The sequence below is a fragment of the Oratosquilla oratoria genome, chromosome 18 (genome assembly GCF_046742065.1).
Source record: "Oratosquilla oratoria isolate Oo_2021 chromosome 18, ASM4674206v1, whole genome shotgun sequence".
In the NCBI taxonomy this organism is placed as follows: Eukaryota; Metazoa; Arthropoda; class Malacostraca; order Stomatopoda; family Squillidae; genus Oratosquilla; species Oratosquilla oratoria.
The window spans coordinates 38,588,750-38,608,438 of record NC_134794.1 but is presented as its reverse complement, the minus strand read 5'-3'; the positions used below and the strand labels follow the sequence as shown (position 1 = coordinate 38,608,438).

Here is a 19,689-nt window from a genome sequence, read left to right as displayed (position 1 = left end):
TTTTGTTATATATGTGGATCAGTTACATTAAGGCAATACAAGAGACAGTTGACTCATCATGTAAAGAAACTTTATGAGCTGTACTTTGGATGTAAACTGGGTCACCAGGACAAACACTGGGCACCTCACATATGTTGTGTCAGGTGTACAAGTTCCCTTTCTGTCTGGGTGAAAGGCAAAGGGCCTAGCCTCATGATTGGTGTACCAATGGTCTGGAGGGAGCCAAAGGACCATTCAACAGATTTACTTCTGCTTAACAGATATTAAAGGTGGGTATCCAATGTGTATTCTTTACTGTTTTTTAATATATTTTCAAAGGATGTATCAATGAAAAAGATCAAAATACATAATATGTACTTCCACTATTTTTGCAAGTGATCACAACCAACAGCAAAAAATTATAAAATTGGTGAAGAAGTAAAAAAAGTGAACTTGGAAAGAGACCTTGGATTAATAATCAGCAGGGACATGACACCAGACAAGCATATCAGTAAAATAGTCGGAGAAACCTTCAACCTATTAAGGTAATTGAAAGTGGCATTTGACTATTTGGATGAGGAAATGATTAAAAAAGTATTAGTTACAGTAAGACCAAAACTGGAGTATGAAGCAGCACTATGGACACCCAGTACTAAGAAGAATATAAAGAAATTAGAAAGAATACAGAGAGCAATGACAAAGTTGGCACCAGTTCTTTCCAAATTAACATATGAACAAAGATTATCTAAATTGGAATTACCAACACTGGAGCAGAGAAGAGAAAGAGGATATCTACTGACTCTATAGAATCATGAAAAGAATGGAAATCCTTGATAGGGATGATTTATTAAAATGGGACAATGGAAAAACAAGAGGACACGAAAAGAAATGCAAAAAGAATAAATATAGAAGAGATCTGAAAAAAAAGCTTCCCATACAGAGTATGGTTATCGGAATAATCTAGATAAAGAAACAGTGTGTGCAAACACTATTCAAGATTTTACGAAAAAACTTGATGCTGAAAGATACAAAGATGACCACAAGCATAGCTCCCTTTCCATATAATACAACAAGGTAAATAATACCCATTTTTAGTCTGATTTTATTTTATTTCCCTGCAGGTCACAACAGAAAAAGTAAGAAATCTAGCATGTATCCAGATCTTCAGTCTGCTATTCGCCCAGTTCGACATTCAAGTGATATTCCTGTACTAGAGTCGCCCTCTGAACTACCAAGTGATGACACAAGCAACTCGGACGATTCAGAATCTCAAACTACAATGTATGTGACACAGCTTGAATCTGATAAGAAACCACACCCATCATACAACTGGAACTTAATGATCTCGTTCGTGATGGAGCACTTAATAAGCAACAGAGTGAACTCCTGGCCTCACGTCTGCAACAATGGAACCTGTTGGATGAAGATGCTCCAATTACAGTATTTAGGAAGCGTTCTGCAGATCTACAGCAATTCTTCACTTTTGGAAAACAAATTGACTTATTGTAATGATACTAGAGGCATATTCAATTATCTGACCTATGAACCAAATGAGTGGAGGCTATTCATAGATGGATCCCTTTACAACATAAAAGCGGTTCTGTTGCACATTGGGAACATGTGACGTCATATGAATTTTTTTTATCAAATTCGAATTCAGCACACTGAACTTCATAATAAAATGCACATGAGAACTATGTTTTTTTCGTAAACCTGAAATTTGTTGTACAGTGTTATTAATATCAAAATATTTCTTTCATATTAGAGAGAACAAAAGTAACTTCATCCATTTAGTGAGTAAGGAAGGGAGATTGCAGGAGATAGGGGTGAGTGGAGAATAGCTTTGTATATATGTTACTGTGATGCAAGGGAGGGATGGGGGGATGTAGTGTATTCAGATTAAAACAGTGTTTAGGTTCGTGGTGATATATGCCTTCTGCTTTTATTTCGTTAAGGTTTTCGCGCGCATTGGGCACCATTATGTAATCAAAGCCAGAGTGTTGTAGTAAGCATGTGTTTGGTTTATCCTTCTTGTTTTCAGGATATTAATAATGAAACTAATTAAAATGCACAGAAAAACTAAGATATAACAATAGTGACGAGTCACACAAAGTATTTTTGAGTGTTTTTCTGGTGGTTTAGACCAGAAAATAGTGGTAAACACACCTAGTGTGAGTACCACTGCCACCTTTGATTGGACGTGTCATGATGCCTGGTATTTAGACTAGGCTAAGGGTGGCCACACCTATTGTGGGTGCCTTTATTTATATTGCTTGCTGTTACATAACAACAGAAATCATTCATTTGTTTTTCTCCTATTAGAGAGGAGAAAGTTTTAAAATTACCTAAATTTGTCTGCAAATTTTTTGATAGCCAAGAAGCTAGACCAGATTTTAAAAGATGGCATCTTCCATAAAGATTGGACCGTTTAACCCTGAAGAACTGCCATTTGATGTTTATTTGGCTTTGTTTCAAGCATATTTAGTCACTCAGGAAATAACTGATGCAGACAAGAAGAAAAATCAACTGTTTGTTTGCATAGGCACTAAAATGTTTGGAATTTTAGCAAATTTGATTGCTCCAGACATGCCGACTACAAGAAACATTTTATCACTAAGCCTTCACATCACTGAAGCTTGTGTTCTTTTCAACAATGGCATAAAGTTTAAAAAGAAACTGTGAAAGAACTATATGCAGACCTGAAGAGACTGGCAAAGGATTGTAAATTTGGTGCAATGTTTGATGCCAGGCTGTGAGACCAACTGTCTATGGCAATTGATAAAGTACCATACTTCAAATATCTGCTTGCTGAAGACCTGAAACTAGAGGAAATGACATCTTCAACACTCCTAGACCGCATTCTGTCACTTGAGAAAGCTCACATAGGAGAGATGATGAACTCCAGTTCATCAGGTACACCTGTGCATAAAGTGCATAGCAAGGCTTTGTCAAAGTGTAAGCATTGTGGTTTCCCACATCCAAGCTCTGCTTGTAGGTTTAAAAACTTGGAATGTCGCTTTTGTGGTTGTAAGGGTCATTTAGAAAAAAATTGTAGACTTAAGCAAAATACATACATACATATACCAAGGCTTTTTCCCTCTTACAAGGGAGGTATCCAAAAAGGAAAAGGCATAAAATCATTCCCACCCATTCCATCCCTGAATCCACTCCACACCCCTCCACCCTCCCTCTTATCTTAGCACCTCCTGGATGACGGGTCATCCCTGCACCTTGTCCACTGCCCTGGGTCAGAAGCAGTGTCGCAAGACACAGCACATCCACAGCAAGGCCGCTTCATTAAATCGGCAACCCCTCCTCTCTGGCCCCCCCATGCATAAAAGGAGAAGACGGGGAGAAATCCCTTTGAGCTGTGTCAAATTTTGCTCACACATACTACCTCACCCCCCATCCCCTCGCCCATTCCACCTCATGCATCACAACATCATCCATATACAACCATTCTCCATTCACCCCTGTCTTCTGTCCTCTCCCGTCCTTCCTCAACAGACATTCCCCTCTTCCCCAAAGCCCCCTTCACCCCATCCATCCACCTCATCTTAGGACGTCCCCTCATGTTCACTCCCTCCACATCTGCCTTCCATACCTCCTTTACTAGTCTTTCTTCACTCATTCTTAAGCAAAATGATTCAGATAAATTCAGTAATAGAGTTTTAAGAATAAAAATGTAAAATTAGCTATGAATGTGAACCAGAGCATGAAAATGAGTTAGAACACCAGTGTGGTGCTTATAATGTTGTTGATAAAAACATGTTGCTGAAAGTTTCTTGTAATTATATAAAATCTGTTAAACCAGAAGTGTACAAGTTAAATGATAAATCTATACCCTTAGAGATGGATTCTGGTTCATGTGTTTCACTATTAAGTGAAAAATGACTAAAAGTACTAAATGTTAAAGTGACTCCATCTTCCAAAGAATTGACTGCTTATGGAGGTCATCAAATAAATGTAAAACGTTAAGTTGATCTTGTAGTAAGATTTAACAAATATAATACAAAGCATAGATTTTTTGTTACTGATTCACACTGTAATGATTTATGTGTAAGAGATCTAAAGAACAAAGAAGGCATTTAGATTACAGGTTTAGATGAAGCTTTGAAAGTGAAATCAGTAAATAGCATTAATGTTTCTGATAATCCTAAACAACTTTTGGATAGTTATGAAATAAATGAAGATTTACCTATTAAAGGAGTTGAAGCTAAAATATATATGAAAAAAGATGCTACTCCTAAATTCATCAAAGCAAGGCAAGTGCCATTAGTGCACAAAGAGTTAGTTGGTATTGCTGTACAAGAGCTTTTGGACAAGGAAATCATAGAACTTGGGCCCCATTGTACCAATTTTGAAAGATTCAGGTAAAATGAGAATTTGTGCTGATTTTAAGCATTTAAATAGTCAAATTAATATTGAGAAATACCCATTGCCTAAGCTTGATGAAATGTTGGCTACAGTTGGAGATAATAATGTGTTCTGTAAGCTAGATTTGTGTAATGTGTATTTACAAAAAAAAAGGTTTTGAAGAAAACCAGAAATACTTTATCTAAACTGAAAAAGGATTGTTTAAGTACTGCTTATTTTGTTTAAATGCTGCTTATTTTGTTTGTGCAGATATCAAAGAGTTTTATGAAAGGAATGGAATGAAACTGATCAATCCAGCTCCCTTTCATCAGGCAGGCTGTAGCCAATTGTATTAACTATAGATAGAATGAAAACAAAGTCGACCAAGGTTTCACCCAAGGTTTTTAGCATGTTATCAGGCCCTAGCCAATTGTAATCACTATGTCATCCTAATATGATTTAGATTAGCTCTGCAAACATTGAATAGAAATTATAATATTGTAATCACTCAGGCAGACAAAGGCAGTGGAGTGCTCATTTTAAGTGAAATTGATTATATTGAAGAAATGTCTGATCTGTTGAATGACAAGTTGACTTATGAAAGACAACCAGCCATCAGCGCAGATAGGGAAGCAATAAGATTTAATGTGGAAGCAAGAAAAATCCTATGAAAATCACCCAGAAGTGAAAAGCTTCAAGGCTTACCGGAAGAAGCGCCAAAATCCCCCAAAATGCACGGTCTACCCAAAGTGCACAAGGTGGGCATCCCTATGAGACCCATACCATCAGGGATCGGGAGCACTCCTCATGAACTAGCAAAATGTTAGGCAAAACCCTTATCTAAAACCATGGGTTCCATTAGTGGGACACACTTAACTCATCCGAACTATTCCAAAGTATATGACGAGAAATTAGCTAGTTTTGATGTAACAGCTTTATTTACCAATGTCTCTGTTGATAATGCACTGGATGCACTTAATCTCAATGTGCGTTAAGTTTGGATATCTTATTTTTAACAACACCGAATTTAAACAAACAAAAGGTCTCGCAATGGGAAGCCCATTATCGGCTATTTTGGCCTCTTTATGGAGGTATTGGAAACAAATATATTAACATCATTGAAGATGTACCACTTGGCTAAGGTACGTAGATGATATACTTGTAATAATGTCTAAAGAAACCAATATTGAGAACAAGGTAAGGAGACTCAACGCAATTCATATGGACATCCAGTTCACAGTTTAACATAAGAAAGAATGCAAACTGCCTTTTCTAGACACATTGATACACAGAGGTCCTAATCATTTAAGGCTTTCTGTGTACAGAAAACCCACCAATAGAGACGATTTTTTTCACTTTTTCTAAGCCCACAGTAAACGAATCAAAACTGGTGTCTTAATAGATTTCTTCCTTAGAGCCTATCCTATATGCAGCGAAGAGCTCCTTGAAGATGAGTTATCATACATTAGAAACACATTAAAAAACTTGAAATACCCAGGAGGCCTTATTAATCAAACAAAAAGCAAAGCAAAGAGAATCCACGAAAATCAAACGCCCAGACCAACGGACCAAATATCCAGGCATCCAGGTCAAATGACCGGGCAGTGACGAAAGATCAAGTCACACGAAATTTTATAACTGTACCTAATTATGAAAAAACAGAGGATATTGAAAAGTATTTATTGAAAGGTGGGATAAAAATTGCCAAGGCATCCTCTAATAAAATAGGAAGAATATTTAAAGACCACACTAATAATCACAACAACCCCAATGTGATATATCACATTCCCTGTAGCAGCTGTCTCTTAGCATACATAGGTGAATCAGGTTGAGGGATTGAAAAGACATTGAGTGAACACAAAAAAATTATACAAGAGCACACAGGACATCCAACTCCCTGGTTCACACAAAAAAATTATATAAGAGCAAACAGGACATCCAACTCCCTGGTTCGCCACCTCTAACACTAATAACCTACCTGATTGGAACAAAGTCAAGATTTTACATAAGGGATTAGAAAAGAAAATGAGAAAGACAGTTGAAGCTGCACATATAAACATCCAAGAAAACAGCAACAATAGAGAAGGGTTTATATGCCTTTCCAAAGCAGCTAGTCTCTTAATAATTAATGCACTGGAAAAAACTTGACACTCAAAGCTTGATGAGTTCCTCCCACTTACTTACTTACTTCTGCTCCCAGGTAGGCTTACAGCCTGTCAGTCGGGCCAGCACACTTCTCCAGATTGTCCACTACAGGTATAAATTTTGGGATCAAAGTATATTGTAGTGAGTCCTCCAAAGAAGGTCATAGAGACCGAAACATTAGGACAATAAATGTATTCTTAGCCCATCTTCGTTTACTATTCCCCACCTATCATTCTCTATATTATATATATATATATATATTTATATATATATAAATATATATATATATATATATATATATATATATATATATATATATATATATATATATATATATATATATATATATAAACATATGTACATGTGTAGGGGCACCACTCAGGTGCTGCACTGATCTGTGTCTGGATGGGTCACACATATCTCACACATAGTTACCTCATTTCTTGGGAAACACAACCATTCTGTGATGACTGCTTAGTTCCCCAAACAGTACAACACTTTCTATTAGTGTCCCAGTCTAGTGGACCTGTGATAGTAATACCTTTTCCATTGTTGCAGTGAGGATGGAATATTCTACATCCCACAGACACTTGAAAGGGAGGCTCTTTCCCTAGGACATGAGGTTCTCATGTTTGTAGAGAACACTGGCCTTTTAGAAAAATTATAGCTCCACTTTTGAATGTCTTTTCTTATTTTTTTCTTCTCCCTTTCTCTCCTTCTCTCCCTCTTCTATTCCTCCTTGTCCTCTCACCACTCTCACGACCTCTTCCTTGTCCTCTTCCGGCTCCTCTTCTCCTCTTTTTCCTGTCCCTTCTCCCTCCTGTTCTTATTCCTTCTCCCTTCAGTTCCTTTCCCACCCACTCCTTTTCCTTTCATTACTCCATCTATATTTTTCTCCTTCCTCTTCCCACTCCTCTCTATCCTTCTCCTTTCCCCCTCCTTAACCCCTTCTCCTCTTACCCTTCCCTCTCACCCTCCTTCACACCTTTCTCATTTTCACTGTATCTTCCCTTTCTTTTCCTCCAGCTTCTCTCATCTCCTGCTTTCCCCCATTCTCTTCCCTGTCTCTTCTTTTCTTTGTCCCCTCTCCTTTCTTTTCTCCACACTAACCTCTCCATCCTCCTACTCACTCCCTCCTCCATCTCCACTGTATCAAGTTTGATAAACGTTTTTCTTTTTTCATGACAGTTAGTGAGTATACTAGAGAAGCTGGTGTGAGGACCTTGGAGCGAAAAATTGGAGCTGTTTGTCGTGCTGTGGCTGTGCAGATTGCAGAAAACATGGTAGAAGGTTAGTCAAAGCATAGTTTCTTGGGTATGCAGGTATGTTTTCATAATTTAAATAGTCTGTATATTTTATTATTATTATTATTATTATATATATGCTTTTGCTTTAGTCCTTAATCTAAATGTGAAGAGGATAGGAAGGGGAAGGTGGTTGTAGTGGGAAGGGCTAAGAAAATGACAGTGATGAATGAGGAAAATGGGGAAGAATTAAGAAAAGATGAGGTGAAAGCAGTGATTAAAATGATGAGAGCAGGACTACTGAAGAAGATATGGACTACTGAAGAAGATTAAAGTGGTATCCCATTACATGGATGAAGAGATGATGAAAAAGCTCATAAAAATCCTGATATGTCTAAGACTGGAATATGCATCAGTAGTATGGTCCCCACACAGAATGAAGGATATAAGGAAGATAAAGAGAATACAAAGGGCAACAACCAAACTGGTCCCCAGCTTGACAGATAAACCATACGAGGAGAGACTGAAAGCAGTGGGTCTGTCAACCTTGAAAGATCAAAGAGAAAGAGGTGACATGATTACAGTGTTCAGGTCACTAAAGGGGATAGAGTGCATTGATAGAAGAGATCCGATTAAAGATAGGAGGGCTATAAGATGTCATGGAAGTAAATTAAGAAAGACCACATGTCAAAAGGATGTGAAGAAATACAGTTTTCCATATAGATGTATGAATATGTGGAATACCTTAGAAGGTCATATAGCCCAAGCTTAAACAGTACATGAGTTCAAATTTATGATAATTGGAAATCAAAGATTAACTTGGAACTATACATGAATTTGAGTCTAGGTATGTTAGAAAATTAGAGAATAGAGACAGGATCTATCAAGCATTTGTTCCTTTCCTGTAAACTACAATTAGGTAAAAGATCAATGTCATGCAGAGTATCTAAAAAAGGGAGGTACGGTGATGGTGGACTGGTTGGTGAGAAATAGACATTTGGAAATTGATGCCAAGGGGAGAGTGTGCCGACAGCATTGTATGAGGCAGAAACATGGAACATAAGAGAGTAAGATTTTAAATGTGCTCGAGATAAAATAACTGAGAAGAAGGTAGGGGTTACTAGGCTGGATAGAGTGAGAAAGGAGGCGAGGAGGAGAGTTGGGGTGGAAAGGGAGTTTGGAGATAGGGTTGATGAAAGAGTATTGGGATGGTTTGGACACATGAAAAGAAAGAGTGAAGAAAGATCAGTAAAAGAGGTTTAGAAGGCAGAGGTGGAGGGAATGAACAAGAGGAGGAAACCAAGGATGAGATGGATGGATGGAGTAAAAGGGGCACTGAGAAAGAGGGGGAAGCCTGTTGAGGAAGGGAGAAGACAGAAGATAGGGGTGAGTGGAGAATGGTTGTGTACGTATGATGCTGTGATGCATGGAAGGGAGTGGGGGATAGGGGTGCTAGGGAGTGGTCATATAAGAACATAAGAATGAAGGAGACTGCAAGAGACCATGAGGCCTACACTAGGCAGTTCCATGTCCATTACCACCTCAAATCCCCATCCATAAAGTTGTCTTAACCATTTCTTAAAATAACTTATAGTTTCAGCACTCCCTACATGGTTACTAAGTCTGTTCTATTCATTGGCCACCCTATTAGTAAACAAATTCTTGCCTATTTCCTTCTTAAATATAAATTTGTCCAGTTTAAATCCATTACTGTGAGTCCTACCTTGTCTTAATATGATGACCTTGTTTACATCACCCATGTTAAAGTCTTTTATCCACTGAAACACCTCTATTAGATCAATTTGCACTCTGTGCCTTTCCATAGAGTGTAAGTTAAGGTGCCTAAGCCTCTCTTTGTAAGGTAAATTTCTGAGCCCATGTATCATTTTGGGCATTCGCCTCCTCTGTACTGATTATAGTGAAAATATGTCCATTCTATAAGACAGAGACCAAAACTGTACCACATAGTCAAGGATGGGTTTAACTAATGCTAGATGGAGTTTGCACTTCTATTTGTAACCTTCCTAGCAATGAAACCTAATGCTCTGTTTGCTGTATTCCTGGCGCTAATGCACTGTTTCCTGGATTTAAGGTTAGGACTCACTAGAACTCCAAAGTCTCTCTCACATTCAGTTTTCTTTAAAAATGCGTTATCTAAGCTGTATTTATTTTCAGGGTTGTGTAGCCCTACATTTTATATATGATGCTCTTTGAGATTCTATCATGACATTTTTGTCATTTTGAATTGGGCCTATCCTTTCCTTATTTTATTCATGGTTACATTTTGCTGTGTGCATATTCTTTTTAATCAGTTTTGCAATATTGTTATATATGGATCTAAGGTATGTTCCCCATTTTTTATTCTTACGTAAAGTCCTCTTTTCATTCTGATCTCATGTTTCAGCCTGTCTGTCATCCATTTGGGAGTATTACTATTCTTCCATATTGACTTGAGGGGAATAAATTTATTTTGTGCATTTAGAATTAAATCTGTTAGGTTACTATACATTTCGTCCAAATCGCTGACCTGGCTGTTGACCCCACACCTGCAAGTGACTGGACCCAAGGTATGCGTACCCTCCGTGACCCAACTCCTGACAGCACTAATGATGTCCGGACTGACCACGTCACAGCCCCCTGGGTCGGTCCCGTAAGTGATCAAATGTCTCAAATAGCCTCTCATCTTGTCAGTATTGGCTCTTCTGAAGTCCAGTACTTGAATGTTATTCATACTTTTTAATTCTTCCCAAATAATATTAAATCTTATTTCTTTATGATCGCTAGAGCCTAGACTATCTCCCACTTTTACGTTACTTGTTCATTCCCAGGTTTTGAATATTAAAAAAGACTTTCCATTTCTTCATTATTCCTGTGGTATTCATGAGTTCCTCTTAGTTAACTTCTTCAAAGAATTTCTTCAGCCCTTAATAATCTGCTTTCCCAAAATTCAATCTGCCTTGCCAGTGTGATTCACTCCTTGGTTCAATTTTCATATCCTACAGCTGAAATTCAGTTATCAAGGAACTGATGATGTCTGGCTCTGTGATTAGTAGCAGATCTAATCTTGTGGGAATGTCTTCTCCTCTTACCCAAGTCCCTTTCATTACCCACTTGTTCATTGTGTTCTCCATCACTGTACTTACAGGGTATTTCCTCAGGAATCTGCCTTGCTACTTGCTTCACATTCTTCTCAGTTGACCTCACTGCAATTAAAATTGCCAAGAAGGACCAAAATTGCTCCTTTTTTCATCATTTTCTCTGTCTCTTCTCCAGGTTTATCTATTATTCTGCCACTGTAGATATTTTTTGGGGGTAGTTTGGTTTCCACTAAGCACAAAATATCAGGCTCCTTTATCCTTGAGTTGTCACTTATCTCCAACCTAACAGATAGTAAACCATTAGCATACACTACTTTAAGCTTCCTTGTAGTGATTCCAGTGTAATAATGCCATCCTGTTTTTTCAAAACCATTTACTCATGTTTTGATTGACAGCTTTCATTACCCACTGGTCCATTGTGTTCTCCATCACTATACTTACAAGGTATTTCCTCGGGAATCTGCCTTGCTACTTCCCATTCTTCTCAGTTGACCTCACTGCAATTAAAATTGCCAATAAGGACCAAATTGCTACTTTTTTTGATGGTTTCCTCTGTCTCTTCTCCAGGTTTATCTATTATTCTGCCACTGTAGATAATTTTTTGGGGAGTTTGGTTTCCACTAAGCACAAAATATCAGGCTCCTTATCCTTGAGTTGTCATTTATCTCTAACCTGACAGATAGTAAACCATTAGCATATGCTACTTTAAGCTTCCATGTAGTGATTCCAGTGTAATACTGCCATCCTGTTTTTTCAAAACAATTTACTCATGTTCTGATTGATAGTTAAAAAAAAAGCTTCTATAAGCTTTCATTTATTTGCATGTTTACCTTTATTTGCGTCTTTCCTAATCCAAATACTGTATTTTTTAACTTTTCTTATTTATGCTAACTCCCAAAACTTTCTAATCACTTCATTCACTATGGCTTTTGATTTGAATTTTACTTTTGTTGGACACAAGCCATTTCTTTTGTACCAATCTAATCTAACTATGTTATCAATCTGATCTATTACATCTGAGTCATTCCCCAGAATCATAGAGTTAATTTCCCTAACCTTTTTCATTTTATGTTCCTAGTATACCTTCCAATAGGTGATGTGGTCTTCTTGTCAATCAAAGACTATGACAAGTGATATCACCCACATATCTGACAAGATTTTTTTTTATAACTTTCACTATTCCCTCTTACATATCAGTTTCTCTTCTCTGTTTCTCCATGATTTCTTTAAAGAGATCATTGCCACCTGAGAGGAGATTGTTAAATGTAAATGAAGGCAAAATTTGTAAAGTAATGAGATATACAAGGGATGAAGATGGTAGAGAGTTGGAGGAAGTGTAGAGCTTAAGTAAGGTCACATGTAGTAGGGAATTATGAAGTGGGGTTAGAGGTGAATTATAGAGTAAGGAATGCAAGTGAATGTGTGGGTGAAATGAAATATGGCATCAGAAATAGATATCTGGGGTTGAACACAAAGAGAAGACTGTATGAAGGAGTGATTGTGCCTATGACACTTCATGGAGTAAAAATATGGATTTTGGAGGCAGTACAACCCTAAACATGTTTGTGAAAAAGAGTTTAAGAAGTATGAAGGGCACAGGTGAGCATGGATAGAGTGAGAAATGAGAAGAGACAAAGAGTAGGGGTGGGAAGAGAGCTGGTAGATAGAGTCAATCAAAGAATATTAGGATGTTTTGGACAAATGGAAAGAATGAGCCAAGTAAGACCACCAAAGAGAGTGTGGAAGGCAGATGTGGATTGAATAAATTTGAATGGAGACTGAGAATCAGGTGAATAGAGAGGGTGAAAGGGGTATAGGAAGTAAATTTGTCAACCCATGAAGAGAGAGGTGAAAGGAAAGGTATGAGAGTGGTTGTGGATGGATAAGGAAATATATTACCTCAGTTGGATTATGGTGGGAGTCACCATAGTGGAAGAAAACCAGCTTAGGTTATCTGGCTTTACTGTGGAGGTGTTGTGTATTGCTGCATTGCTTCTGACCCCAAGCAGTAGTTAGGGGATAGGAATGATCCTTTATTTATAAGAAGCTATGGAAATGACAAAAAAAAAAGGTATTTTGGATTAGTGTGGGATGGGTGAAGGGCAAATGTATGCATTGAATTGGCCACCCTCTTAAAAGGAGGAAAGGACCTTTTGGTACTGAATATATATGTGAAACTCAAGTCAAGTTATAACATTGATACATATTTGTGTTCATTTACACAGATGATGTAAAGCCTCAGGAGATGGATATAGAAAATAACAATGCAGAGGTTGAGGGAGAAGAGAAAGAAGAACTTCCAGAAATCAGTCTTGGTCAGCTGCAGGATCACCAGGAATTCCCTATTGTAGTTGATGAAAAGATGGTGCATGACATCCTTGGGGTAAGCATTTATCCTAAGATGATATCGCTAAAAAGTCCTGTTGACACTGCAAAATTCACCAATGATAATACGGCCAAGTTCTGTTGTATTTGTAGAATTCAGTGTATAAGTTTCCCTTATATTGTAAATTTACATTATATTATATACATATATATACCAAAAGGCATTTTCCCCCATATAAATGGGGTTTGAGTCAAAGCATACAGCCATCCTATACCCACACCACAACCATCCAGTACTCATTTGTTGTCTTCCCAATATATCCACCTTCTATCACACTGCTCAGATGAAATGCAATGCAGCATGACATAGTACTTCCACAGTAGGACTGAACACAGTAGCTGGAGCTGGGTTACCCCCACCACTTCTTTGCATGGCACACACACAAACACATACAGCGGTCAGAGTAGGACATCCAAAAAGAACACTGCAGTACTAAGCAGCGCTTCGTTGATAGAAAATTTGGAAACGGTGCTAGTTGTGTTTACAAAATGGAGAGTTGTGTACATCAAGTGACCAAAATGTTGTAGTCTTTGTAGTAATTTTTAGTGCTGATTACTCAAAAAAATGGAAGAAAACAACAGTGAATTAAGGAAAAATTAATTGGACAAGAGCTGTCTGGATGTAAGTAGGGTGGAATCACCACTGGGGGTAATTCCCAAAAGGACATGTTTGAATGAAACCCCGAAATCTTACCAAAGGTTTGAGAGTCACGCATTTTCCGGTTTTGCAAGAGAAGGTAGAATTTTGGGTAGAGGGATAGAAATGGATAGAGAACCTAGGTACAAAAATAATGCGAGAAACAGGGAGATCAATGATTTGTTAGATGAAATAATTGAACTGAAAAGTGAACACAGGGCAATGTTTATAGAAATAGCTCAACTAAAAAAGCAAATGAAGAGACTAACAGGAGCTTGACGAACTGAAAAAAGAACTGAATATGATCAAGGGAGAGAATGAAAGAATGAAAAATGAGGATATAAACAAAAATGAGGCCTTGAAAAAAGAAATGAAGAAGCAAATACAGGCAGTGACCGAGAGTGTGGAAGAGACTTTAATCTGATCTTTTGGGGATGACTTTTTCCTTCTGCATTTTACCCATTCTGTGCACTTCCTCTGTTTCCTTTTCTAATTCTTTCTCTTGATTTCGTACTTTAGAATTTTTCCTGTCAAATCTTTCTTTTCTTAATCTCTCAGGAATGAAAGTTATGTTTTCCTTTAGACATTATATTACTATACACTTTTTTTTTCTGCTGTATCTCTTACTAGATTTTCTTTTTCTTTAATTACTTTAATGACTGCATCTTTGGCATTCTCCTGTAATTGTTGATGGATTATTTCTTTAAAAATTACCTTCTCTTTTTCTTGGTCTTTTTTCCATTCTTTCCTAAGTTGTAAATCTTTTTCTCCTATTTTTTCAGTTTTCATTGCTTTTATCTGTTCATTTACCTATTTTTATGTTCTCAATGTTATTGTTTTTCAACCTTTCATTTTCGCATCCTAACTCAGCCAGTTCCTCTTTTGGTGCACTTACCTCTTCTTTATATTTCACTTCTATGTTTTTTTTTCTTGATTCGCCCTCTATAGCTCATTAGTCTCTTGAGAGGAGGTGCCTGAGAAGTATGATAGGGGGTACTAGGCTGGATAAAGTGAGAAATAAGGTCAGGAGGAGAGCGTGGGTGGAAAGGGAATTAGGAGATAGGGTTGATGAAAGAGTATTAGGATGGTTTGGACACATGGAAAAAATGAATGAAGAAAGATTAGTAAAAGAGGTGTGGAAGGCAGAGGTGGAAAAGCCATTGGTATATGTATGTATGTATGTATTACTATTATTATTATTTTTATTATTACTACTATTATTATTATTATTATTAATATTATTATTATCATCACTATTCTTTTATAAAGAGAAATATTACACTAAGTGGTCAAACTAAAACCTCTCTAAGCTCAAATAATATAAATGTGTAACAAAGGGTGCATCCTGCAGCCATTTTATGGATTATCCAAGGAATCTGTTTTGTGTCCACTAATCAGGTAGTCTGCTTTACCAGCAGCAACTATTATTTCATATTTATGCAAAAGCCTTAATCCATGCACCCACCCCAGTTATCACTTCATATAAACACAGCTCACCAAATACATCATAATAATTGCCCCAGCAGTATTTTACTTGAATATGTATAATAATCTATCTCCACTACCCCTTATTTCACCCATACATACACACATCACAAAACAAGCACTTACAATTGACTGCCAACACGTGTACTTGACAAAACTCCCTCCAGAAATCAACTCGGTAGAACTGTTACTCCCAAGATGAGCAAAAGTTACATAGGCACATCTACATTAAGATCACCACATCTTATTAAAACAGTTCCAGCACAGAATCAGCCTGTCAACAGTTGACCCAAATGCAACCACCACATGTAAGACACAGAGAACCTTATACTACACTGCCCTACATCCAATAATTCCAGAGAGCAACACAAAATCTTTTCACCTAGTGACTTACAAGCTGAACTGTTGGACATAGCCAGTTTCCAGGGGGTCATGGTTATGTTGTAAGAGAGACCTGGGGCAACAGATTGATTTATTCACTTTTAAGTATTGGTGAGATTACATTCTTGTACATTTCAGTACATTGTAATTTCTCTCTCTACAGCCACCCATCTTCCAAAGTGGATTAGCTGGGCGAGTTAGTGTTCCTGGGGTTGCAGTTGGCCTTGCTTGGACACCAGTAGGTGGAGAGGTGTTGGTAGTTGAGGCATCTCGATCCGATGGAGACCCAGGCCTTATTCTCACCGGCCAGTTAGGTTCTGTCATGCAAGAATCAGCAAAAATTGCACTGTCCTGGGTTCGGCAGAATGTTAAACAGGTATGTATCTTATTTTACATTTACATTAGCATTAAGATGTAATAGAGAAGCCAAGTGGAGAGTGGATGTGAAGTGGGGTAGATATTTGTCTTAGAATTTTGAAAGAAATTTTAAAGGGTGCAAAGGTATGTCTTGTAGAGATGAGAGATAAAAGGAGATACACAGTTGCTAATGGAAGACGAGTTGTGAGAAGCAGATGGGCAGAATATTTTGCAGAAGTTGATTGTAAAAGGACAAGGAAGGTATGAATGTGGCAGTGGAACAGATTAAAATAATATGGGTAAGGCAAATGATGAGGCTATTACAAAAGAGGAGATATGTACAAATAGAATTGAAAGAAATGAAAGCTGGAAAGGCACCTCAATTTAATGGATCAATCAATACATTGCCCAGGTCTCTTCTTTCTTGTAGAATACCTGCAGCCTTCAGGTAACAAGCAATGGTATCTAGATGTGACCACAAGTAGCTCAAGATTGTGTTGTTGTGAAATAGTGTGGGGCACTAGTATGAGATGTTCTGCCCTCAGTGTGGTGATTACATCTATGGCAGTTTCAATCTGTGGCCAGGCCTATTCTGTGTTGGTACTGTTTCATTAGACAGTACCTTCAATAGAATTCAAGCATGCCCATAAATCTTCTGATACCTCGTTTTGTCTTCGGGACCTTGAATTCCATTATATCCTTCACCCTGGCTTCTAATGGTGTGATGTGATTTTGGCTGACTTGATGTCCTAGATAATGGTGCTCTTCCCAAAGGCACTCCTTTGACTAGCCAATTTACAAGGCACCAAAAAGACACACCACTATTTCTCATTTCAAATGGGGTCACTTTGTGTTGAAAGTGCCCTTATGGGGTAACAAAAGCAGATATTTCAGTAGCTCTGCTTGTAAGAGGGATCTAATGATATCCCTTCATCAAATTTATCTTCAATAAAAACTTCACAGCAGCAACTTCCTCAGTGAGATCTATTCTGGATAGAGGGTAAAGGTCTGTTTTTGTGACTACATTCACCTTTCTGTAATCAATACATAGTCTCCATTTACCTCCAGGTTTTAGTACTAACACAGTTGGTGAAGCCCAAGGACTGGTACTAGATTCCATTAATCCTTGATCCATAAGCTACTTCACTTCTTTCTCCATAATCCTCTTCTTCTGGGGTGACAATCTGTAAGGGGTCTGCCTCACTGGCTTGGCTCTATCTTCTAAGATGACATTGTGTGATGTGGCTTGAGTAACAGTGAGGCATGTGGAAAATATCTGCATTTTTGCAGAGGAGCACTTGGACTTCCTCGTGCACCCCCCTGATGACAAAGATCCCTCTAATGCTACACTTATGTCTGACCTGTCCAAATCATAAAAGAATTTTAGATTCCTTAAATCTGAATCAAAGTTTCCATCAGCTTGTACCATCTCAATCACACCAACTGCTGCTTCCTCCACACCCCTGTGATACTCTTTCAAGAGGTTTATGTGTGCTTGTTGCACACCTGATCTCCTCATCAGGTTTCTTATTATATAGTTGTTACCGCCCCTTCTCTCAAGCACCCTGAATGGTCCCTCATATTTTGGATACAGTGAATTTCAGTGGGATAATCTCCAACATTGAATTCCCTCTTAAATGTTTTCTTACCATAATAACCTTTGTAAACCTCTTGTGACCTTCCTAGGTTTTCCCCAGCTATTTGCATAATTTTCTTAAACTTTTTTTAAACTAGTACATACGAGCTTTGAGTAAAAGATATTTCCTTCTGAATCCTTTGACAACATCATCTCATACAAGGAGGCAAAGGGCTCTTATGGGGTTCTACCAAACATCAGATAAAAAGGAAAAAACCCTAGACCCTCATGCATTATTATTATTCTCACCTCACCTCACCCATCTCCCAGTAGGCCGTCAGGCCTGTTGGCGACCAGCCTCCTCCAGCTCTCTCAGTCAAGGAACGTCTCTCAAGCACGGATGGCGTTGAGCAATGTTCCCCGCTTTCTGAGGGCTTTGTCAATGTTTTGGTCCCATCTCTTGCTGGGGATGTCTTATGTTGAGCACCCAGTAATACCGCCTCCTCAGCGTCCTATGTTCCTCCATCCTCTTCACATGTCCATAGTACTGCAACTGGGACCTTTCAACATAATTGATTATGCTTTCCACACCCAGCTCTCTCCTTATGGTCTCATTTTTTAGTCTGTTCTGAGGCTGGTTCTAAATCTCAAGCAGTGGCCATTTTTACGGGAGCAGCTTGTTAAGCCTGTCCTCCCAGCCCTCCTCCTTTATCTGGGCTTGGGACCAGCATGCAAAGTGGCAAACCAGTGCAGAGGTGCTGAAATTATTTCAGCCCTGGGTGGGAATTGAGTTCAGATTGCTGGGGTAGGAGTTGCGAATGCTACCACTAATATACAGGTAAGGAGCAATGCTTCTTGGGTACCATCTACTCTGCAATTTGGTTATACCTAGCCTCAAATTTGTGTACAATTCCAACTTCATCTATATCTTTGATTACAAGTTATCACATTCTTATGCTGTTCCAAGTACTAAGGCAACTATACAGAAAACTGTATTTCTTCAATTCTTTAGACATGTGGTCCTTCGTAATTTGTTACTGTGACCTCCTAAAGCCCTTCCATCCTTAACCCCTTCCATATGATGACGCCTACGTAGGCATCATGAGGAGCAAGTGGGTACGCGAGGATGCCAATGTCGGCGTCTTGATTATATCTATTGTAGTTGTACCTGCATGACCCCCATACTCTGTAAACTGGCTTCATCATATTTTCTATGGTTATCAAAATTCACGGGTGAAAGAGAACGAGCAATACAGCAGTGACTTCATTTTTTATAATGCCAGTATTAAGACGCAACATCGCACGTCTGGCAGCTAATGCTGCCCGCGAGATTTTGGCCCGGAGTGAAGGGGTTAATCAAGAGATATCATCTGTCAGTGCAATCTGTCCCCTATAGTGACCTGAATACTTTAATCATATGGCCTCTTTCTCTTTGATCTTTCTTCCTTCTTCTAGGCTTTCTCTTTCCTGTTGCTCTGTGATCTCTTTAAAGGTTGCTCTATTTCCCCTATCCTCATTTGTTGTTGGCCTATCCTCTTTTTATTCCATGGTATTTAGATTTTTTTTCTCTCATTTATCAAAGTTTCATTCTCCCTTCTCAATTTATCAATCTCCATTTTTTGAGCCAGGTGTGTGTTTGTATTTAAAATATGAAATTCAGGTATAATGGGTTTGAAATAGATTGTACAGTTTGAATGATAAAAATAGAAAATGCATACTGGAGAAATATAATTTTAAAATCATAACCTTAGAGGTGTGTCCATATGATGAACAAAATATTGATGTATGAAATTGGTAATATTGCACTAAATACATAGTCCATTATTTGTATGAAATGATTTTAGTAAAAAAAAAAGTCATAATTAAATTATGGAAAAAATTCTATGGTACATTGTGATTTTGATCTTATGTTTATGTATGTTGATATTATAAATATATTTTACAAGGTCTAATAAATAAAAGGTTAAAGTTTCCCCATATATTTTATTCAGTTAATACTTTTAGATGTACAGATTATGGTACTTTAGTCACTTGTCAAATACTATG

The 19,689-nt window shown here is 37.9% G+C and overlaps 1 protein-coding gene across 1 annotated transcript in view; it reads left to right on the top strand.

Annotated features, from left to right (window-relative positions):
• The window catches only part of LOC143035158 (lon protease homolog 2, peroxisomal-like), an 87,775-nt gene that overhangs the window by 57,680 nt on the left and 10,406 nt on the right, over positions 1-19,689 (top strand). Inside the window, exons 13-15 of the mRNA XM_076201792.1 lie at positions 7,669-7,770; positions 13,048-13,205; positions 15,874-16,086. Coding sequence (XP_076057907.1) covers positions 7,669-7,770; positions 13,048-13,205; positions 15,874-16,086 — 473 coding nt within the window. The remainder of the gene's footprint in view (positions 1-7,668; positions 7,771-13,047; positions 13,206-15,873; positions 16,087-19,689) is intronic.